The sequence below is a fragment of the Zalophus californianus genome, chromosome 16 (assembly GCF_009762305.2).
Source record: "Zalophus californianus isolate mZalCal1 chromosome 16, mZalCal1.pri.v2, whole genome shotgun sequence".
NCBI lineage: Eukaryota > Metazoa > Chordata > Mammalia > Carnivora > Otariidae > Zalophus > Zalophus californianus.
The window spans coordinates 40,845,479-40,867,982 of record NC_045610.1 but is presented as its reverse complement, the minus strand read 5'-3'; the positions used below and the strand labels follow the sequence as shown (position 1 = coordinate 40,867,982).

Here is a 22,504-nt window from a genome sequence, read left to right as displayed (position 1 = left end):
AGGGGGTGGCAGTGGTAGAGCCAGCCCTGGAAACCAGCTCGGCCCCGCTTGGGGTGTGTGTGGGGCGGGGTGGCCGCTCTGTGTGTGAGCGTGGGGGGCGTCCTGTTTGCTTTGGTGGCTTGGTAGCGGCTGGGCTGTGGGGGGACCTCTCTCAGCGGCTGGCAGGGGCTGTCTGGGCCTGTCTGGGACATGGAAGCCATCAGCAGTCTGAGACATGACCACATTCCACCCAGCAGGCCTGCGGGGACCCTGGGATCCAGGGCCAGGCTGGGAGTGGTGGACAGGGCAGGGCGGGGCTGTGGGTGGTGCAGGGCCCATCTTGAGGGGCCCCATCAGGGGCCTGGGTGGGCCTCTGGGGGAGGCTCCAGGGGAGGAGACCGGCTGGGGATTCTCAGGAAGACCCTTAGTCCGTGTCCTTTCCATTTCCAGCTGGCCGGGACTTGAGTATATGCCCCTCACCCCACCCTGAGGCCTCTTCGGGCACAGGAGGGGTAGGGAGGGTGGCAGGTGACATGGCCCTCACCGTTTTTCCAGTCCCCTTTTACCAGGTTGCTCTCCTCCCAGCCTGCCGGGTCCCCATCTACAGCCACACTCTTCTTTGCCCGCCCTGGCCCAGGACACTCCCCTACAGCAGGGCGGTGGGGAAATGTTAGAGGAGGCTGGGTCACCGGGGTTTCTGGGGATAGGGGCAGTGTGGCCGATGGAATCCTAACTCCTGGCGTGTTTCGCTGGTGTCAGGGCTCCGCAGAGGGTGGGGTCAGTGTGCCGGGCCCCGGGGCAGTGCCGGGTGCTGGGACAGAGTGGGGGATGAAGGAGGCAGGAGCCCCGCCAGCCCCGTTCTGAGGTTAGGTGGGGGCAGTGGGGCCCTATTCCTCTCCAAGCCCCAGTTTCCTTCTCTGTAAAATGGGGTGGTAACTCGAGAGGCACTGTATTGTGTGGTGAGCCCCGTGGGTTTAGGTCCAGTTTCCAAGGCGGGACAGGGTCTCGGTCCTCGCTGCCTCCCCGGCCGCCGGCCCAGGGCCAGGACTGCGTGTGGTGTGGTGTGTGGTGGAGGAGGGCGGCCTCAGGCTGGGGGCTGCCTGGCGCCCCAACCGGTTTCCCCACCAGACACAGGGGCCAGGTGGGCCGGGCTGGGGTGGCAGCTGCCTGGGAGGGCCTGGTGATGGTGACGTCCTGCCTCTCCTCTTCTCCGTATTAGGTCATGGGAAAGCATAGCTGGAGGGCCTGCCTGAATCACAGGTGACAGGCCTGAGACCAGAGACACACAGCCATGCGTGCAGACACCCAGCACCAGGGTTCGGAGAAGCGAGGCAAAAGCCCGAGGTTGGGAGGGGAGGGGGCCCACAGCCACCCGGGAGCTGGCGGGCAGCCAGGGGTGATGAAAGCTCAGGGGAATGGAAACAGAGGAGTGAGCCTGTTGTAATCGCTACGCCCACCTGGCGGCCTATAAAGGAGGCGGGCGGGCGCCAGCTGCAACTCGCACCTCGGGCCTCACTCCTCTCTAGTCCTCCTGCTCCGTGCCAGCCGGCCACCACCATGACTGCCACCATGACCACCACCAGCCGCCAGTTCACCTCCTCCAGCTCCATCAAGGGCTCCTCCGGCCTGGGGGCGGGCTCGTCCCGCACCTCCTGCCGGCTGTCCGGCGGCCTGGGGGCTGGCTCCTGCAGGCTGGGGTCCGCAGGGGGCCTGGGTGGCGCCTTCGGGGGCGGCAGCTATTCCAGCTGCTACAGCTTCGGCTCTGGCAGTGGCTTTGCGGGCGGCTTCGGGGCTGTCGACGGGCTGCTGGGGGGCGGGGAGAAGGCCACCATGCAGAACCTCAACGACCGCCTGGCCTCCTACCTGGACAAGGTGCGTGCCCTGGAGGAGGCCAACACCGAGCTGGAGGTGAAGATCCGCGACTGGTACCAGAAGCAGGCCCCGGGGCCTGCCCGTGACTACAGCCATTACTACCAGACTATCGAGGACCTGAAGAACAAGGTAGGGGCTGCTGGTGGGACAGGGCCTGTGGGGGGAGCACGACTTCTCCTCTCCGATCTTCTGCCCTTGACCATGGCCTGGAGTCAGCCCGGGGCGGGGGGGGAGGGCTGCCACAGGGTCTCAGGAAGCCGAAGACAATGTGGCTCTGGCTGGTTTGGCCTCTGGGAGCCCACGTTGGAGCCACCGTGTGGCCCACATTCCTCTTTTTGGGGTGCAGCAGCTGGGCCAGGGACAAGCAGGCCTCATGGAGCTCCTTTGAGCCTCAGTTTCCTCATCATGGGGCTTGTTGCCACCCCCTCATGTAATTGTAGGATAAGACGAGTGGATGCATGTAGAGGCTGGGCTCATGGGGCGGCCAGATTTGTGGGTACCTCTCTTCTTGAAGCAAGAGGGGGATGGTGGGGTGAGGCGTCTAGTGAGTTCCTGATGGCACCTGCTGGGAGGAGGAGGTGGAGAGAGGGGGCGGGAACTCAGGAAGGCCTTTGTGTGCCTTACTTAGGGATTTTTGTGGCTTCCCCATCCCTCCCACTGCCCCCTCAAGAATGGGCCTCAGCAAACCTCCAAGGGCAGAGGTGCTTGCTGAAGTCTGGGGTTAGGGCCTAGCCGGGGTCATGACTTCTGATTTGGAACTATTCTTTGGTGAGGGGTCCTGTAGGGTCCCTTCTGGAGGAGCCTCTCGGACACCATCTCCCCAACTGTAAAATGAGGGGTTGTTCACCTCCCCGTCTCTGTCTGGGATTCTGGGACAACTTCTTCCCCCCGGGGGCCTTTCATCTCTTCCTAGCTGGGCACTCCCAGCCGGCTGCTTGCTCTAGTTGAGGGGTCTGTGTTGGGGGGAGGCAGGTCCTGGGGGGAGAAGAGGCAAATTTCGGCCCATCAGACTGGGGTTGGCTCTGCCTCTGCCAACGATTAACTCCCGGTAAAGGTGAGAGGCTGGGCAGGAAAGGAGCCTTCCTGGAGAAGGCAGCCACATCCTGGCCTCCAGGCAGGAAGCTCCATCTCATATCCCTGGTCTGGGCTGAGCTACTCCCTACCAGTGACCTTACCGCTTTCCCGTCTCCCCAGATCCTCATGGCCACTGTGGACAACGCCAACATCCTCCTGCAGATTGACAATGCCCGCCTGGCCGCTGATGACTTCCGGACCAAGTGAGCCTAGCCAGCGGGTTGGGAGGAACTGGGGCACCCCTCCGCACCCCAGGACCACAGTTGCTGTGGCAAGGGCTAGGAGCTGGGGGTGGGGGAGTCCACCTCTTAGTCATGCAGGTGGCAAATGCAGCAGATTCTGAAGGTCATGGGCTTAGGCAGGGAGGCGGAGGGGAGAGATGCAGGAAGCTGGGTGGGGGTGGGGCCTTGTCCTGCGTGGTCCCAGGGCCCTGGGGCTGCAATATGCTTCCACTCCACAACCCCCTTCTCCACCCTCCATCAACCCTCCCAAGCTCTTAGAGCCCTGGCAGAGGCCGGGTGCTGGCCAGGACACAGACCTGCATGTCCTAGCATCAAGACGAAGTCTCTGGTTCCTTTTGCAGGTTTGAGACGGAGCAGGCCCTGCGGGTGAGCGTGGAAGCTGACACCAATGGCCTGCGCAGGGTGCTGGATGAGCTGACCCTGGCCAGAGCCGACCTGGAGATGCAGATAGAGAACCTCAAGGAAGAGCTGGCCTATCTGAAGAAGAACCACGAGGAGGTGAGGCGGTGGGGCAGTAGGTCAAAGGGGCCGCAGAGGGGATGGCAGGGCTCTGGGGCTGCACCAAGGCTGAGACCGGAAGAGCACAGAGCAGGTGCTCCAGGGTTGGTTGCCTTACAGGGCTGCCCTGTCTGCGAAGCCCTGGTCCCCATGCAGGGTAGCTTCCTCCATGTACCACTTTGCTTCCCTGCCCCTGGGGACCCTCCCACGGTCCACAGAGACCCCTTCTGCCCATCCTGGCCTCCCTCATGAGGACAAGGGATAAGTGAGGAGGTCTCTGTTCCAGGTCAAACCTTTGGACCTGCACCCTATGTGGGAGTTGGGGAATTAGAGGGGATATTTTAGGGGCACAGGCCTAAGAATTAGATTTTATCTTTGGAGAGCCCTCGGTCTAATGGGGGAGACATAGAACCTCTCCTCAGGGAACCTGCAGACTGATAATGGAGGCAGAGCCCGTACCGAGCAAACGAACAAGGGCCAAAAAGAGGGGCGGAGGGCAGGGGATGGGCAGAGCGAAGGAGGGCTCCTCAGGAGGGGTCTGGAGAGCTTGCCTGGGAAGGGTTGAGAGTAAGGGATCAGCACAGGCCTGAATGCCCACACCCACAACCCCCTCCCTCGCAGGAGATGAGTGCCCTGCGAGGCCAGGTGGGTGGTGAGATCAACGTGGAGATGGACGCCGCCCCGGGCGTGGACCTGAGCCGCATCCTGTCTGAGATGCGCGACCAGTATGAGAAGATGGCGGAGAAGAACCGCAAGGATGCCGAAGACTGGTTCTTCAGCAAGGTGGGGGCTGCTGCGGGCCAGGGGCCTCTCCCAGGGTATGGGGGGCAAGGACTGAGTCCCGACGGATGCCTAGTACCTGGCATCTTGGGGTGCCCTATCTCAGTGAGTCACATGGACCTCATAGGATCACCCATTGCATTAACAGGCCAGGAGCTTGGCCAAAGCTGGGATCTGGGGGTGGGCGGAGAGTAAAGGACCAAAGGAAGAAAGCCAGAGGGTAAAGACCCCAAGAGCTTCCACCTCTCTAAGAGGTTAGGAACTGGCACCAAGGGACTGGTTGATATCCTGGCTGGTCCTCAAGTTGCCTATTCTAATGCCTTCTACTTAGAGGAACTAAAGACAAAGCTTCACATCGTTTCAAAGGTTTCTGAGCTTTGGGAAGTGGGATGCTGGTGAGAAGGCACTGCTCCCACAGTCAGGTTTGGGAGGAGGCCTGAGAAGCTCAGGGGAAGTCAGGAAGGTGACCACGTCCAGGGGGGTTGTGGGGAGTGAGGAGAGCCCCAGGTGCCCGTCTGGGCACAGAATGGGCCCTGGGCTGACCGTATGGAGGCCATGGGGGTCGTTTGACTTGGAGAAGCGATCCCAAGCTAACGCTGCAGTAACCTGTATCCTGTCTGCAGACGGAGGAGCTGAACCGCGAGGTGGCCACCAACAGCGAACTGGTGCAGAGTGGCAAGAGCGAGATCTCCGAGCTCCGGCGCACTGTACAGGCCTTGGAGATTGAGCTGCAGTCCCAGCTCAGCATGGTAGGGGGGCTGCCAGGCCCGGGGTGCACCTGGGACCCTGGTTGGGGCCCTGACCACTCTCGCTGACCCCTGATCCTCCTGCCTCCTTGCAGAAAGCATCCCTGGAGGGTAGCCTGGCTGAGACAGAGAACCGCTACTGCATGCAGCTAGCCCAGATCCAGGGGCTGATCGGCAACGTGGAGGAGCAGCTGGCCCAGCTGCGCTGCGAGATGGAGCAGCAGAACCAGGAATATAAGATCCTGCTGGACGTGAAGACGCGGCTGGAGCAAGAGATCGCCACCTACCGCCGCCTGCTGGAGGGCGAGGATGCCCAGTGAGTTGGGGGCCAGGGCCGGGGGCCAGGGCTGGGGGCCTGGGGTGGGGGCGGAGCTCTCAGACCCAAATCTAATCTCTTCTCTGTCTTTTTTTTTTTTCTAGCCTGACTCAGTACAAGCCCAAAGAACGTAAGGATCTCGGTAGCTGAGGTTGGGGGTGCACGGGGCAGGCAACCCATCTGCGTATTGCTGGGGAGGGTCCCCAGGAGCTCCAGGAGATGATGGCTGATCCTCAGCAGGGATGGGGGAAAGGACCTGTTAGGGATCAGGGTTGATGCTCAGGGGAATTGGATGAGGGGGCAGGGCAGAGAGATGGTCTTTCACCTAGAGATCCTAGTCTAATGGGGACACATGGCCCTAGCTCTGGAGACCCTCTTCTGATGGGGAGATTAGGGACACAGTCTCATGGTCTTTGTTCCTGAGATCCTACCGATGAGCAAAAGCAGTCTTGTCTCTGGGATCTCTAGTCTGATGGGAGAAAGGACATGGTTCTTGTCCTCCAAATCTGGGTTTGATGGGGAAGATAAGATCCCGGCCCCGGGTATCTAGTCTAACGGGGGTGATGCGTACCTGGAGATCCCAGTCTGGGGGCGGGGGAGACAGGAGACAGACTCCGTCGGGCAGTGCCCGGTCTTGCAGAAGGACACAGTGGGTCAGGATCAAAGCAGCCATCTGGGAGGCCGGACTCAGGGGCACAGCGATGGGATGGAAGAGGGAGGGGCAAGAGCAGGAGGGACACATGTCTGGGTGTGATATTGAGAGGCGAGCAGAAGTGTGGACAGCAAGAGGCTGTGGGAAAGAGAGCTGGCTCCGCTCAGGGGGCTGGGGGCTAAGCCAGGGTCTCTGGGCCCCTGCCCACCTCCGATGGTCTGTCTCCTGCAGCCGTGACCACCCGCCAGGTGCGCACCATTGTGGAAGAGGTCCAGGATGGCAAGGTCATCTCCTCCCGTGAGCAGGTCCACCAGACCACCCGCTGAGAACTCTGCTCCCCCTGGCCCGCGCCCCAGATTTCCCCATTGGCCCTGCAGCCTCAGCTCCTGGCTTCTGTCCCTTTTCCACACCCCTCTGCCTGACCAATAAAGCTTGTTGATTCAGATATGGAATATGTCCTGCTTGTGGCCACTGAGGTGGGCCCTAGTGAGCAATGGGAGAACTGGGGGGAAACTGAGGGTGGGGGAGGAGGCTGTGGACACCAACTATTGTTGACTTGGAGGTCAAGGGTCATCTAGGATTATGGTAAAAAGTAGGTCTGGGCAGAGCTTGGGGAGACATTTTGTATCTCCAAAGGGTCAGTGATCCTTGGGAGGGTGGTCCAGGCAGTGCCAGACTTTGGGTGGGGCCAGCATACCTGGGAAGGTCTCAGGTGACCTCTTCTTCCCTGTAAATAGGTCCATGACCTTGGACAGTGGCTCTGCCTCGCTGAGCTTCATTTTCTCATCCATAAATGGCTGAGGAGATGTCGTGGGAGCCAGAGTCCTAAAGGATGACACATCCAGTCGCTTGCTTCTAAGGTCCTGTGGGACATGCCCTTCTCTAAGAGGGGGCAGGGGGTGGGCAAAGACAGGAGTCAGGATCCTTCTGGAAGAGGAATGAGCATAGGGAAGGTGGGGAGGCAGGCTGGGTGGTTAGGGCGCATGTTCCTTTGTGAGTCTCAGGAAACCCCCCCTAGGGGTACTCCCATTGCCTCACCCCTGGAATATGAACTGCAGACCTCGCTTCTAGAGAAGGTTGTTGGCCCCAGGCAGGTGTGGGAGAAAAGGGCCCTCTCTCAGAGATGTTTCCTCAAATGGTCAACCGCTGCTCAGGATGGGGGCAAGGGGGGTGTGCCAGGGTGGGGCGGGGAGCAGCACACCCTCCCTGGTAGCCTGGAGGTGGGGGAGGGTGGGAAACTGCATCCCAGGGAAAGCCGGAGGGGTGGTCCTGCCCTAGCCCCTCCCAGGACCCTCTGGGTCCCAGCCCCTTTCACTCTGGTGGCAGGCGATGAGCCAGCTGGGGAGGAGCCCCAATACCTGGACGTCTTCCTTTGAGTAAATCTGGAAACCACTGGGCAGGGCGAGCCTTCCTGGTTTTCTTCAGGAAGTGGGGGTAGGAGGAAGGGGTTAATGAGAGGAAGGGTGCCCCCACCCCAATTCACCGACAGGCTTAGGGCTCTCTTCTGTTGCAGAATCGGACCAGGACCCTCCTGTTGCCTGGAGACTGATCTGGGCAGGATCGGCCAGAGCCCCTGCGGCCTGAGGGGTGGGATGGTGCAGGGCTCGGGACTAGTGGTGGTCAGGGCATGGTCTATGAGGTGAGCAGGTGGGTGTGGGACTTTGGACAGGTCCCAGGCCTGCTCCGTACCTCAGAGGCTACAGTAACTGAGGCGAGAGATGAGCCCCAGCTGTTGGTCCTTCCAGCCCTGATCCCGGGGACAACGGGTGTTGTCAAGGACAGCGAGTTCCTTGCCCTGGCAGGGACGACCGGCTGTGACCGGCTGGAGTCCGGAGCCCGGGTCTGCAGAGGTGACCGCAGGGCTCAGAGCAGGCTGGGAGTGCGGACTCCGCTCCATCAGAGGCCGGTGTCTCCCGGCTGCCTGCACAGCAGTGAAGGAGGGAGGGCAGGGAGAGGTATTGTTCCCACCAGGCCCCACTGCACTTCCAGCCCCAACCAGAAGAACCAGCCCCGGGTTGAGGATGGCTCATTTGGAGGGTGATCTCATTTATCTGAACAACAGTCCCAGGAAGCGGGGAGGGTCTGGGAAGAGGTGCCCCATTGTGTGGACAGGGACACTGAGGCTCCAAGGAGCCGTGACTCAGCCCTTGTCTGGGTTGTGCTGGGAAGAGGAGAGGAGAGCCCCCACCTCCTGCCCTGCCCCAGGCTCTCAGGCAGGGGCCTTCTCTCCCTGCAGACTCTGGGGGCCCACCCCTACTGATGGGGTGAGTGGGGAGGGGTCACCGTGGGGGAGTGGTCAGAGATAGCCCTGGACTGTGCCCTTCGGCTGGGGAAGAAGTCCCTGTCCACAAAGTGGCTCAGGGTGGGACTCAGGAGGATGGGGGTCCCCAGGGGATGGTCCTGGGTCCAGAGAGTGGAAGCCCCACTCTTTCCAGGAATGCTTAGCCACACCTGGGCAGGTAGGGCCGCAGGAAGGAGTGACTGGGGGCTGAGACCTGTAGTCCCCTTGGGGACCCTTGGGGATGGTGTGGGGAATTTTGGTGGCTGGAATTTTTTGTCCAGGCACCCCGAGCCAACCAGGCTGCTGGGGATGTGTGCCTGTGGCTGGACTGGGGGACCCAGCTGTGGAACTCCACAGTTCATCCACATCCACCCATCGCCCTGCACGAAATATTTCACCCCCATCAGTGAGGTCTGTAACCGCCCTCAGCGCGGCCTTACCCACTCTCATGTGATGGACACACACACCTGATTTCCGGGCCCAGGGCCAGCCGGAGCCAGACCCTGTGACTCTTCCTTTGCCACGCCCACACCCTGACAGTGTGAGCCAACCGCGCCTTCTGCAAGGAGACCATGTGGCGGTAACACTCTGTCCAGGATACGGCGTCACTCTGTGCTTCCGCACTGGGCCTGGGCGCAAGGAGGAGACACATGCCCTGGCCTGGAGGGGCCCTGGAGGACCCCAGTTTAGAGGTGGTGGGGCTGACAATACTCCTGCTGTCCTTATGCAGGGTGGGTGGGAGGTTGAGGAGAAGAGAGGGACTGTGACCGAGCTCGATCTGGTTCCGCTGAGGGTTCCCCTGAGGGAACAGTTTCCCCTGAGGGCCCCTTGGTTGTACAGACCAGCGTGATGGGCTGTGATAGCCCCCACCTTTGGAAGGGGGGCATGAAACACAGGGGGAGTTGACAGGACCACCTGCCATCTGGCACTCACAGATTCACCCAGATCCTGGGGCCGATCGTGGGGCCAGAGCCCGGACTGGGGACACTTGTTCACTCCCAGGGAGACTGCCCCTTCCCTGCAGGCCCCCTGAACCCCATCATAGTCTGGCCACACAGTACTGGGGTTGTCCATAAGCATGCCCTGAGGGCCTCTCTGCTTGGTTCTTTGTATCTGAGGGTCCAGCCCAGATCTGGCTCCTGCTTGCCTCTCTGTCCTGGCTCATCAGGGATCTTCTCTTTCTTCACCCTGCTCTGAAGCCCCATGGGCTGGGGGCCCTGCAGCAGCCCCCTCTCTCCCCTCAGTCTCCTTAGGGCCTCCCTCCCTTTCCTTCTTCCCCCCAGGCTGCCTCCTGCTTCCCAGCCTGGCTGGTCAGCAGAATTCCCCCGGAGCTTGTAAAATGTCCCCACGATTACGCTTGTCCTGGGCAATGCTGAAACAGTGGGTCAGAGCAGGTCGGGAATCGGTATGGGGATCCTGGTGATCAGTCAGGTTGGGGAATCACTGCGAGTTGAGGCATGCCAGTAATAGTTCCCAGCCAGCTCAGGTATGAGATGACCTCACACCTGAGATGGGGCGGGTGAAGGAGAGAGGAAAGAGGCCCGGGTGGGGGAAAGAACCCACAGCCCGGAGGGCTGCCAGTTTGGCGGACACCCTGTGCCCGCAGACCTAGTGATCCTGGCTCTCAGCAACCCTGGGCAGGCTTGCCGCTCTGGCATGGAATAAACGCCCCCTGCTCCTTCTCTGCCGGCTCAGATCTTCTAAGGCCCAGCCGGAGCCTCTCCCGATTACTCCTTCCTTTTCTGCTGAGCCTCAGGGTCTCCCTCCTTTCTTGTTGAGCCTCAGGGTCAGGGAACCCTTATCCAGCTGCGTTCCGTGGGCCAAGCACACTGAGGTTTCCTGCCACACAGTGCTCTATTCCTGGCCTCAGCTTTCTCTCCAGGGGTCACATGGTGGGTTCCAAGGTCAGAGACTGTGTCATCATCTTCCCCGTCCCCCATGCCCTGGGTGCCAGGCACGCGGTGGGTGCTGGGTCTGCGGTGTTGTCTGAGTGGTTTGATGGGTTGGTCGGCAACTTCCTGTAGCTTCTGAGCCCACGTGGATCCCCAGCCATCAGTGCTGGGCCTGTGGGTAATGCCACCCAGAGTCCAGGAGTGGTGGAAGGGGCAGGGCTCCAATCGGAAGGGAGGGAGGTGGAGAGCGTGCTGAGGCAGAGAGGGAGGAGCTCCCAGAGACCCCGGGGATAGTCCGTGTGAACCTCAGGAACCGTGCCGGAGCCAGGTTCAAGTTGCTGCTCCCATTTCTGTGCTATTTAATCCAGGACAAGTCTTTCACTCTCTCTGCTTGGGGCTTGGTGGCCTTTGGTGGCCTCAAAGGTCATTTTTTGTTCTGAGGGTGATGAGTCTGTGGTTGGATCTGAACTCCAGGTCTTGACACCTGGGATGGCAGAGGTTTTGTCCAAGCTTCTAGGACCCATTTGGCCCATTTTGGGGGTTGGGAGAGGGGAGTATCAAGTTCTGTCTCCCAAACCTGGCCCTGGAAGTTTGTGTTGGACCCCAGCTCTGCTCAGACCGCTGGGCCCTGTTCCTACAAGTTGAGTGACTGACAGGGTGCAATGTGCTGAGCCAATTTCCTGACCCTCGGTTCCCGTAGTATCACCCAGCAGTGCCCAGGCTGAGGCAAGCCCACAGAGGCACTTTAGAGCAAGGACAGTGGGTAGTTCTGTGGGTCAACCCCCAGAGCACCCTGAGGACGCTTCTGTTTTGGGATTTAGATCCCCCCGCCCCCAATCCTGCCTCCAGCCTTCAGGCCAAGGTCATGCCCACCGTGGGCAGAGCTCCCTCCAGGCACTGTGGGGAGGTAAAGGAGAATGGACATACCTGGTCCCAGCCTGCATGGCATCATGGGCAAGTGGAGACACCCTGAGCCCGGGGTTCTTAAAGCCGAATTACGTTGGGCGAATCGCCCCCTCCCTCTGGTTCTCCCTCTCTCCTCCCCACTTCACAGGGTTAATTCAAGACAATCATGCATATTGGCGACACAGAGAGAGAGAGGTGGCTCAGGATGGTGGGAAGGCCCCGGCTGAACAAGCAGACAGGCAGGGGTCCAAACCTCAGCTCCCCCGTGACTGGGGTCTTGGGAAGCCCCCTTAACCTCCCAGCTGCCTCATCTATGAATCTGTGGCAGGAATATTGCCCCTCATGGAATTGTGTGGTACACACAGAGCACTCCAGACAATACCCCAGCGTGGTATACAATACCCATCTTGTCCACTGAATGACCAGCCTGGAATCTGTGGATCCTCAAAGGAAAACTGTTGGGAACGGAGCCCTGGATCCAGTGTGGGAACTCGGGTGTCCCTGGTGGGGTCAGGGGTCACACATGGCACTACTGGCAGGGTGGGGACTCCCTCCCACCGCAGTTTATGGTGGGCATCCATGATTAAGTAGGGCAATGCATTGGGGATGGACTGCTCAAAAGGTGGGAGTATTAGTGTACAGAGGAGAGGGCAGGGTTGTGGGAGGGAGGTGCCAGAGTGCAGAGGTGGGTGTGAGGAGGCAGGAGGGGACAGCTGGCTGCAAAGGAAGGATGGGGAACCTGGGGGCAGGGCCACGGTTGGGGAGTTGCCAGTGTGGTCCTGTGTGCATGTTCTTCTGTGGTGTGTCCTCCCCTTTTACAGATGAGAAAACTGAGGCCCAGGACTGACTGCCTATGCTGCATGGCTTGTAAGGGGCAGAGTGGGATGTTCAATGGTACATGCTGGGTCCATGGTACCCAACACTTCTGAGGACCCTGGGGGCTCAAAGGCAGCCTCTGAAATGGGGATTGGATCCAATAAGGGAGAGTTGGAGAAGTTTTAGAACAAGAAAGGACTCTGAGATCACCCAGTCTAGCCTTTGTCACTTCGCTGAGGGGAAACTGAGGCCCAGAGAGGGGAGGCAAGGGGTCTCAGGCCACAGAGCACACAAAGTGGAGTGAAACGACGACCCCAGCTCTCCTGTCCAGCGCCGGGCACGTAGGACCCCACAGCACAGCCCGAGACAGCCCCGGGCTGGCATGATTGCTGGGGCCTCTTGCCGCCAAGGCTGTCCCGTGGGGCAGGGAGTCCGTCATGGGCTGACTCACTGCCTGGGGACGCGGCTGCCACAGACTGCCTGTGCCAAGGCCCCACTGGCCCCTGAGGCTCCAGGAACTGAGAGCCAGGTTCCCGCCGCCCAGCCTGAGTCATGACCGACTCGCGTTTGTGTGTTTTTCTCTCGGCCCCACACCCCCAGAGCTGGGTGGGAACTCAAGTGGCACCCAGCGAAGTGAGTCGACCCCGGGCTGAATAATCCTGATCCAGAGCGGGGAGTTGGACGCGACCTGGAGTGACGAAATCCGCAGGGGAGCCCGCAAGTCAGCAGTTGGGAGGCCCCGCCTGCCCCAGTGCCTATAAAAGGTTCCTGGGGTTTGAGCAGCCCCAGCATCCTCCCAGCCTTCCTGAGCACCTTTCTCTCCTCTCTGCCAACTCACTCGCCTCCCTTCTCTACCATGACCACCAGCAGCCGCCAGTTCACCTCCTCCAGCTCCATGAAGGGCTCCTGTGGCATCGGTGGTGGCTCCAGCCGCATGTCCTCTGTCCTGGCCGGAGGGTCCTGCCGGGCCCCCAGCGCCTACGGGGGCCTGTCAGTCTCCACCTCCCGCTACTCCTCCGGGGGGGCCTGTGGCCTGGGGGGCGGCTATGGCGGCGGCTTCAGCAGCAGCAGCAGCTTCGGGGGGGGCCTGGGTAGTGGCTTTGGTGGAGGATATGGTGCTGGCCTCGGTGCTGGCTTTGGCGGTGGCCTCGGTGCTGGCTTCGGCGGTGGCTTCGGCGGTGGCGATGGCAGCCTTCTCTCCGGCAATGAGAAGCTTACCATGCAGAACCTCAACGACCGCCTGGCCTCCTACCTGGACAAGGTGCGTGCCCTGGAGGAGGCCAACACCGACCTGGAGGTGAAGATCCGCGACTGGTACCAGAGGCAGCGGCCCAGTGAGGCCAAGGACTACAGCCCCTACTTCAAGACCATCGAGGAGCTGCGGAACAAGGTGTGTGGGCCTGGTGGGCGGTGCAGGTGGGCAGAGCATTGAGAGAGGTCATGGCTGCAGTGGCCCTTAGAAAACCACTTTCTAGCATCTTTATTTTACAAACAGGGAGACTGAGCCCACCTTGGGGGAGAGGCCACACAGGCCACTCAGAATTGGTGGCAGAGGGTCCCTTTTCAGCATCGAGGTATCTGAGCTGGGACCGGAGCCCTGACTCTCTTATTCCCTGCAGGTGTGCATTGCACCCTCAGCTTCTCTCAGCCTGGGATGGAGGATGGGGTGGCAGGAGACTGGGGGGCATCCCTCCACACACCCTGAGCTGGGTGGAAAAGACACCCAGGCTGGCCGGAGGGCATGACCTGCCAGCTAGGCGACCCTCAAGTTTGGGGATCTACCTTTCTCCCCTCTCTGCTCTTTCCCCCTGAGCAACGGAGTCTTGGCTAACAGGCCTGTCCTTCCACCCTCTCTGTAGATCATTGCCGCCACCATCGAGAACGCTCAGCCCATCCTGCAGATCGACAATGCCAGGCTGGCAGCTGATGACTTCAGGACCAAGTGAGCAACCACCGTGGTGGTGGACTGCGTGCGGGGCAGAGGGCAGGAGGCAAGCAGTGGGGCCGTTGGTCCTGAGCCTCAGAAGCCTCCCAGATGGAGCATGATGCCCCGACCTCTGTCCTGCCAGGTATGAGCATGAGCTGACCCTGCGCCAGAGCGTGGAGGCCGACATCAACGGCCTGCGCCGGGTGCTGGACGAGCTGACCCTGGCCAGGACCGACCTGGAGATGCAGATCGAGGGCCTGAAGGAGGAGCTGGCCTACCTGAAGAAGAACCATGAGGAAGTGAGGCCCTGCTGACCACTGGCTGCGGGAGGCTGGTTCAGGAACCCGGAAAGGGGTCAGCTGAGCTGACCACCTCCTGCCATCCCTTCCTAGGAGATGCTTGCCCTGAGGGGTCAGACTGGCGGGGACGTCAGTGTGGAGATGGACGCCGCCCCTGGCGTGGACCTGAGCCGCATCCTGAACGAGATGCGCGACCAGTACGAGCAGATGGCGGAGAAGAACCGCAGAGACGCGGAGGCCTGGTTCCTGAGCAAGGTGGGGCTCAGGTCCTCAGCCCTCCTGCAGGACTGCCCAGCAAGGGAGCACCGCTGGAGCGTCTCACACCTGCTCTTCATTCTTCTCGCAGACCGAGGAACTGAACAAAGAAGTGGCCTCTAACAGCGAGTTGGTGCAGAGTGGCCGCAGTGAGGTGACCGAGCTCCGGAGGGTGCTCCAGGGCCTGGAGATTGAACTGCAGTCCCAGCTCAGCATGGTATGAGGGACCCCACCCAGCCCCAGTCCCCAAGTCCCCAGTAAGGGCCACCAGGCCCTTAACACTGCCACAAGACAGTTCTGCCTCTCTTATTGCAGGAGTGGGACTGGAGGGATCATTATATTCATTATATAGACACAGAAAGTAAGGCCCAGAACAATGGAATACCTTTCCTCCACATTGTCTGGCCCATCAGTAGCCCAGCTGGAATCACAATCCATGTACCTCTTAGGAAACATGCCCAGAGGCCTGGGGGGACAATAGTGACCACCTCTGTTGACTCTCTTTCTCCCGCTCACAGAAAGCATCCCTGGAGAACAGCCTGGAGGAGACCAAGGGCCGCTACTGCATGCAGCTGGCCCAGATCCAGGGGCTGATCGGCAACGTGGAGGAGCAGCTGGCCCAGCTGCGCTGCGAGATGGAGCAGCAGAGCCAAGAGTACCAGATCCTGCTGGACGTAAAGACGCGGCTGGAGCAGGAGATCGCCACCTACCGTCACCTGCTGGAGGGCGAGGACGCCCAGTGAGTGCCCAGCCCCCTCCACCCCCCTCCAGCCCCTCTGCGCTCCCAGCACATCTAACCACTCTACCTTTTCTCCCCACAGCCTCTCCTCCCAGCAGGCGTCCAGCCATTCCTATTCTTCCCACAATGGTAAGGCTCCTGAGGGTCCTGGGTGCCCCAGAGACCCCAGCCCTCCCTGTGTGGGGCCTCTTAGCTCCCAATGCCCTTCTCACCCCCTCCCCTCTCTCCCACAGTCTTCTCCTCTTCCACCTCCTCCTCCGGCCACCAGACCCGGCCCATCCTCAAGGAGCAGGGCTCATCCAGCTTCAACCAGGGCCAGAGCTCCAAGCCCTGAGCTGCCTCTTCCAGAGCCTCCTGCCCACCTGCCGGCCCCAACCTCCTGAAGGCCTGGGCCAGGGCCCTGTTCTCCCAGCGCGGTTTCCAGCTGTCTCCCCTTCCCCTCCGCTGGTGGTGGGCAAATAAAGCTGACTTTCTGGTTGATGCAAACCTGTGTGGTCTCTGTTCTTGAACTAATGGGAGGGGGTTGAAGGTGTCTCCCAGGGACCTCCTGGGACCTCACAGCCAGAGGGGTCCAGGAAACAGCAAAGCTCAGAAGCCCTGGTAGGGTCTTCCTAGAAGAACCCTCTACTAGCAAGGGTGTGGGAGGTGGGACACAGGATGGGAAGGAGCTTTCCTGTGTTGACAGCCACCCTGGGAAGTGCGTATGGTCAGGCCTGTTTTGGAATGGAGACAACCCTGCCATTCAGAGGTTGAGTAACTTGGAAAAAGTCATGCAAGATAGTCAGAGGTGTGACTGTGCTTCACACTGGGTCTGTCTGGTTACGAAGGCCATGCTTTTAGGTATTTTAACCCAAAGACTCCAAAGCTTGAGCTCTCAACTCTACTCTTCGGCTTCTCACACTTGCCCAGCAAGTTCTGTGTTGGATGGTGGGAGAGAGAGCCTTCTGCCTTGGGGATGGGGGTCCATGGTTAGAACTGAATTTTCTTCTCCCGACCTGCTCTTCCGCATCACCCCTTATCAGCCCCTTCTTTCTCATCTCCCTCAGGCAGGGGCCTGAGGGCTGACGAGTCCGCTAGGAAACATCTGTCACTCATGCCCTCCTCTTTGTCCCCACGCGACCCCACCCCCACATTCAGACTGGCTTCCTCTCTCCCAAGAACTAGGCACGGCCCCCTAAGCAGGGCCCTCGCTGTCCATTCTCTCTCACTCCCATTTCTGCTTGATGGCCTTTCTAGCAAGAATAGGGTCAAGATCAAGAAGGACGTTGATCAGGTCCTCTGTTTAATCACCTGTGACTTTCCCTTTCCCCTCCAGTGCTCGACCCTCTGCCTCAACTCGCTTTGGTGCTCTCCTGCCCTGCCCTGCTCTGCACCCAGGAGTCAACCATCCTTTCCCACACCTCTTGCTTGCTATGGGTACCTTCTATATTTAAAAAAATGAATTAACAAAATCATAGTTATGTCTGTGTCACATAATAAGTCTTTTTGTGGAGAAGAGCCATCCCCAGGCTGTGTCACCTGCCTCTGTTCCCACCTCCCACTTTCAACTCTGTTACTTTTGGCATTTGCCTTATTTCTAAATTACAGGCTTATACAACCATTTCTTGATTGTTTTTTTTTTCAATTTTAGTTTTTTGAAAAGATATTATTTATTTATTTATTTTGAGGGCAGGGGTTGGGGGGGGTGGGAGAGGCAGAGGGAGAGGGAGAGAGAGAATCTTGAACAAACTCCATGCTGAGCCTGGAGCCTGACACAGGGATTAATCCCATGACCCCGGGATCGTGACCTGAGCTGAAACCAAGAGTCAGACACTCAACCAACTGAGCCACCCAGCTGCCCCCCAATTTTAGTTTTTGATTGCTTGACTTCCTGCTGTGAAGGAGGGGAATTCAGCTCTCTTATTCAACATTGTCCCTCCCTATTTCTTCCTACCCTCTCAATATATCCATATTTCATTAGAGAAATGTTTAATTTTACATTGTCATGATTAACTATTCTTTACAGTCAAAAATATTTTATATTGTATTACATTTCTTTGGAATAAATATCTTTTTCAGTTTGCTGAGGTTTTCTATGTCCTTAACCTAAGTGTATTCCCTAGTTCACTGCACAGAAGTATAGGTCTCCTCCTAATATGTCAAAACACTGAGTGTTCCATCAGTTTTATCTTCTTGAAGATATTTCTCCTGGAGCCCACTGTCCTGCTCCAGCATGTTCTGGGTGCTCTTTGTGTCTCCCGCCATCCTGGAATCTTCCTTCACTGTCCTCTTGAACATCCCTTCTTTCTGTGTTGCTTCCCTCTTTCTAGATCCCATGTCTCCCTTCTTCTTTTCATCCCTCTTCATTATAGTGAAACACATCCTCTGGCAATTTCCTGAGACAGGATGCGTAGACTTTTCATGTCTGAAAACATCATTAGTCTACTCCCATTCTTGATGGATAATTTGGCTGGGTATGGAATTCTAGGTTGCAAATAATTTTCCCTCAGCACCTTGAAGGTATTGGGTCACTATTTCCTGGTTTCCAGTGTTGCTACTGAGAAGTCTAATGCTGTTTTGATTCTAGATATTGGATGTTATCCGATTTCTACCCCTTCCCCCAGAGCTTTTAGGCTCTTCTCTTGCTCTCTAGCAGGCTACAATATCACATGTTCTGCCTCCATGTGGCTGTGTTGGATCTGTTGGATTGGGCATGTAGCAGCATCTTTCAGCATAGAAATTCATGTTCTTCAGAAATTTTCCAGGAAATTTTCTATTTATTTTATGATTTCCTCCCCTCCATTTTCTCTCTTTCTGGAACTCTTCTTTTTCCTATGTATTTCATTCTATTTTTCATCTAATTTCTGTCTCTCTTTTTTTTTGACTTTCTGAAATTTTCCTAAACTTTGCTATCCAATCTTATTATTTAGTTTTTTAAAAATTGGATACATATTAGTAACTCTGGATACTTTTTAAAAGAATAGTCTCTTGTTCTTTTTTCAAGACACAATATTTCATGGTTTTAACAATTCTTCCATTTCCATCATCATTTCTGTTTCCTCTCAGCTGCCTTTTTCCTGGTTTGTCTTATCTCCGTCCTTTATGCCAGAGGCTTCCCTCAAATGTCTGTGGTTCTTGATCTTTGGTTAATATTTAAGAGTAAGTCACGAAGAAGCTGACTGGAAAGTGAGTGTGTGTGTGTACAGCAGGGGGGCTTTCCCCCTGCTGAGTCTCGCTATAGAATAATCTGGTGAATATGCTGTTTTTATTGGGGGACCCCAAATGTCAGTATCTTTAGGCCTTTTCTCTCGGGTAGGGTCTTCCTCAGGAAGGATGTCTCTAATTTCCTAGGCTGGCCTATGAAAAGCTACCAACTTTCAGGAAACTATGTGGAGGAAGGGGACTGAGAGTGTCTCAGTCTGTTAATCTGACTTAAGTCAGTTTATTACCCCACGCTTACCCAAGCTGTGCTTGGTCCCTCAGAGTTTAGTCCCTCTGGTAAATTCTCCAGAGTACACCTCCAGTTTCTCCTGAGGTAAAGGAGGAGTGGTTGGCATTAGGTGGGGTTGGGATAGAAAGGGGCTATGGAGGTATCCCTGCTTTTTATACAGACTTTTGACCCATTTATCTTCCTGTTTCTAGCCCACCTGCCCTCCACCTTCAGAGATGCCTGGTGGCTCCTATTCCAGAGGCTTCCAGGGTCCTGCTGTGTGAATCTGCTTGCTTCTTGGCTTCTCCCTGGGAAAGCACCAAGATTACGTTTTTGTTTATTTTCTAGATTCCGAGATTTTGTTACTGTAATCCCTCCTCCTGTTCTCTTTGTCCAATACAGGTTTTATCCATTAACACTAATTTTAGAGGTGCTTAGAGGGGTGGTGATAAATGACACATTTAACCTCTGAAGTCCCTGCTTTACATGGCAAAATATTTTTCATCTTTCAAGGCTGCTGAGCTTGATTCATCACTCTGTAATGCATGATCATTTTTGGTTGTTGAGCAAACATGTCTCCTTATTTATGGTCAACGATCCTGTCTTCTGGGCCATAAGTGAGGTTATGATTCAGATTGAACCCCAGATCCCAATACCCAAAGGCAACCACTAATAACATTTTGGTGAGTTTCTTTCATATATATATATATATATATATATATATATATATATATATATATATATATATATATATATATATATTACAGGTCTGTCTACTATCTATCTATCTATCTATCTATCTATCTATCTATCTATCTATCTATCATCTATCATCTATCTATCATCTATCTATCCATCCATCTATCTAATCATCTACCTACCTATCTACAATCACACTATATCATTTTGCATTCAGTTTTTAATATTTTAAGAGAAACACTTCCCTGTGTTATTAAAACTGTTATACATTTCAATGCTGTTTCCACTGTTTTTTTTGTTGTTGTTGCAATTAAAATATTACAGCAATAACATCATTCTGCATAAAGTTTTTATAAATATTTTGCATTATTTTCTTAGGCTTGATTCCCAGAAGTACAATTACTAGGTGAGAAGATAATGAATGTTTTAAGGGTCTTGACTTGTACTGTCCAATTGATGTCAAGAGAAATGGTACCAATTTACATATTTTACCAGCAGGGAACGAGAGTGCCTATTTCAAACCCTGCTCACCAACTTTGAGTATTATCTTTTAAAAATCTCTGTTGTTAATTAATTCACCTGTCACTTTTATTTTTATTTTTAAAATTTTATTTTATTATGTTATGTTAATCACCATACATTACATCATTAGTTTTTGATGTAGTGTTCCATGATTCATTGTTTGCATATAACACCCAGTGCTCCATTCAATACGTGCCCTCTTTAATACCCATCACCAGGCTAACCCATCCCCCCTCCCCAGAACCCTCAGTTTGTTTCTCAGAGTCCATAGCCTCTCATGGTTCATCTTCCCCTCTGATTTCCCCCCTTCATTTTTCCCTTCCTACTGTCTTCTTTTCTTTTTAACATATAATATATTATTTGTTTTAGAGGTACAGGTCTGTGATTCATCAGTCTTACACAATTCACAGCGCTCACCATAGCACATACCCTCCCCAATGTCTATCACCCAGCTACCCCATCCCTCCCACCCCCCACCACTCCAGCAACCCTCAGTTTGTTTCCTGAGATTAAGAATTCCTCATATCAGTGAGATCATATGATATATGGCTTTCTCTGATTGACTTATTTGCTCAGCGTAATATCCACTAGTTCCATCCACATAGTTGCAAATGGCAAGATTTTGTTTTTTTTGATGGCTGTACAATATTCCATTGTATATATATACCACATCTTCTTTATCCACTCATCTGTTGATGGACATCTGGGCTCTTTCCATAGTTTTGCTATTGTGGACATTGCTGCTATAAACATTGGGGTACATGTACCCCTTCGGATCACTACATTTGTATCTTTGTGGTAAATATCCAGTAGTGCAATTGCTGGGTTGTATGGTAGCTCTATTTTCAACTTTCTGAGGAAACTCCATACTGTTTCCCAGAGTGGCTGCGCCAGCTTGCATTCCCACCAACAGTGTAGGAGGGTTCCCCTTTCTCCACATCCTCGCCAACATCTCTCGTCTCCTAACTTTTTAATTTTAGCCATTCTGACTGGTGTGAGATGATACCTCATTGTGGTTTTGGTTTGTATTTCCTGGATGCCGAGTGATGAGCATTTTTTCATATGTCTCTTGGCCATTTGGATGTCTTTGGAGAAACGTCTGTTCATGTCTTCTGCCCATGTCTTGATTGGATTATTTGTTCTTTGGGTGTTGAGTTTGATAAGCTCTTTATAGATTTTGGATACTAGTCCTTTATCTGATATGTCATTTGCAAATATCTTCTCCCATTCTGTCGGTTGTCTTTTGGTTTTGTGGACTGTTTCTTTTGCTGTGCAAAAGATTTTTATCTTGATGAAGTCCCAATAGTTCATTGTTGCCCTTGCTTCCCTTGCCTTTTGTGATGTTTCTAGGAAGAAGTTGCTGCGGCTGAGGTCGAAGAGGTTGCTGCCTGTGTTCTCTTCTAGGATTTGGATGGACTCCTGTCTCACATTTAGGTCTCTCATCCATTTTGAGTCTATTTTGGTGTGTGGTGTAAGGAAATGGTCCACTTTCATTATTCTGCTTGTGACTTTCCTATTTTCCCAGCACCATTTGTTGAAGAGACTGTCTTTTTTCCATTGGACATTCTTTCCTGCTTTGCCGAAGATGAGTTGACCATAGAGTTGAGGGTCCATTTCTGCGCTCTCTATTCTGTTCCATTGATCTATGTGTCTGTTTTTGTGCCAGTACCATACTGTTTTGATGATGACAGCTTTGTAATAGAGCTTGAAGTCCAGAATTGTGATGCCACCAGCTTTTCTTTTCTTTTTCAACATTCCTCTGTCTATTCGGGGTCTTTTCTGGTTCCATACAAATTTTAGGATTATTTGTTCCATTTCTTTGAAAAAAGTGGATGGTATTTTGATAGGGATTGCATTAAATGTGTAGATTGCTCTAGGTAGCATTGACATCTTCACAATATTTTTTCTTTCAATCCACAAGCATGGAACATTTTTCCATTTCTTTGTGTCTTCCTCAATTTCTTTCATGAGTATTTTATAGTTTTCTGAGTACAGATTCTTTGCCTCTTTGGTTAGATTTATTCTAGGTATCTTATGGTTTTGGGTGCAGTTGTAAATGGGATTGACTCCTTAATTTCTCTTTCTTCTGTCTTGTTGGTGTATAGAAATACAACTGATTTCTGTGCATTAATTTTATATCCTGCCACTTGACTGAATTCCTGTATGAGTTCTAGCAGTTTTGGGGTGGGGGCTTTTGGGTTTTCCATGTAAAATATCATATCATCTGCAAAGAGTGAGACTTTGACTTCTTCTTTGCCAATTCAGATGACTTTTATTTCTTTTTGTTGTCCGATTGCTGTGGCTAGGACTTCTAGTACTATGTTGAATAGCAGTGGTGATAGTTCACCTGTCACTTCTAAAGCTGACCTTATGGAAGGACCCTCACACAGAGATAGAGTCCTGGCCTGGGTTGCAAAAACTCCTGAGCTGGATCACATGCTTATGAGTTGTTCAGTAACAAGATGTCAGAGCAGAGGCTGCAGAATGCCCTCTACCTAACAAAGCTGTCCGTGCCCACATCTTCAAGGTGCATATCGCCCATCAGAGAACCTTCTGGAAAAAAAGGTCTCCACTTGACTGATGGGGAAACTGAGGGCTCA

The 22,504-nt window shown here is 55.0% G+C and overlaps 2 protein-coding genes across 2 annotated transcripts; both read left to right on the top strand.

The window, feature by feature from the left end:
* Nucleotides 1-1,548: 1,548 nt before the first annotated feature.
* On the top strand, nt 1,549-6,582 carry KRT17 (keratin 17). The gene is made up of 8 exons (XM_027626146.2): nt 1,549-1,980; nt 3,046-3,128; nt 3,509-3,665; nt 4,287-4,448; nt 5,069-5,194; nt 5,287-5,507; nt 5,612-5,637; nt 6,391-6,582. The coding sequence occupies exons 1-8, from the start codon at nt 1,549-1,551 to the stop codon at nt 6,483-6,485; spliced, it is 1,302 nt and encodes a 433-aa protein (XP_027481947.1). The 3' UTR covers nt 6,486-6,582.
* A 6,295-nt stretch (nt 6,583-12,877) lies between these two features.
* Nucleotides 12,878-15,746, top strand: KRT16 (keratin 16). Its single transcript, XM_027568179.1, has 8 exons — nt 12,878-13,444; nt 13,914-13,996; nt 14,124-14,280; nt 14,374-14,535; nt 14,627-14,752; nt 15,054-15,274; nt 15,357-15,403; nt 15,508-15,746. The coding sequence occupies exons 1-8, from the start codon at nt 12,911-12,913 to the stop codon at nt 15,606-15,608; spliced, it is 1,431 nt and encodes a 476-aa protein (XP_027423980.1). The 5' UTR covers nt 12,878-12,910; the 3' UTR covers nt 15,609-15,746.
* The last annotated feature ends 6,758 nt before the right edge of the window (nt 15,747-22,504 follow it).

Coding starts and splice junctions, on each gene's coding strand:
- KRT17 (XM_027626146.2), top strand. CDS start 1,549: ATGACCACCACCAGCCGCCAGTTCACCTCCTCCAGCTCCATCAAGGGC. Junction 1,981..3,045: donor TCGAGGACCTGAAGAACAAG/GTAGGGGCTGCT, acceptor CCGTCTCCCCAG/ATCCTCATGGCCACTGTGGA. Junction 4,449..5,068: donor AAGACTGGTTCTTCAGCAAG/GTGGGGGCTGCT, acceptor TCCTGTCTGCAG/ACGGAGGAGCTGAACCGCGA.
- KRT16 (XM_027568179.1), top strand. CDS start 12,911: ATGACCACCAGCAGCCGCCAGTTCACCTCCTCCAGCTCCATGAAGGGC. Junction 13,997..14,123: donor GCTGATGACTTCAGGACCAA/GTGAGCAACCAC, acceptor CTGTCCTGCCAG/GTATGAGCATGAGCTGACCC. Junction 15,275..15,356: donor CTGGAGGGCGAGGACGCCCA/GTGAGTGCCCAG, acceptor TTCTCCCCACAG/CCTCTCCTCCCAGCAGGCGT.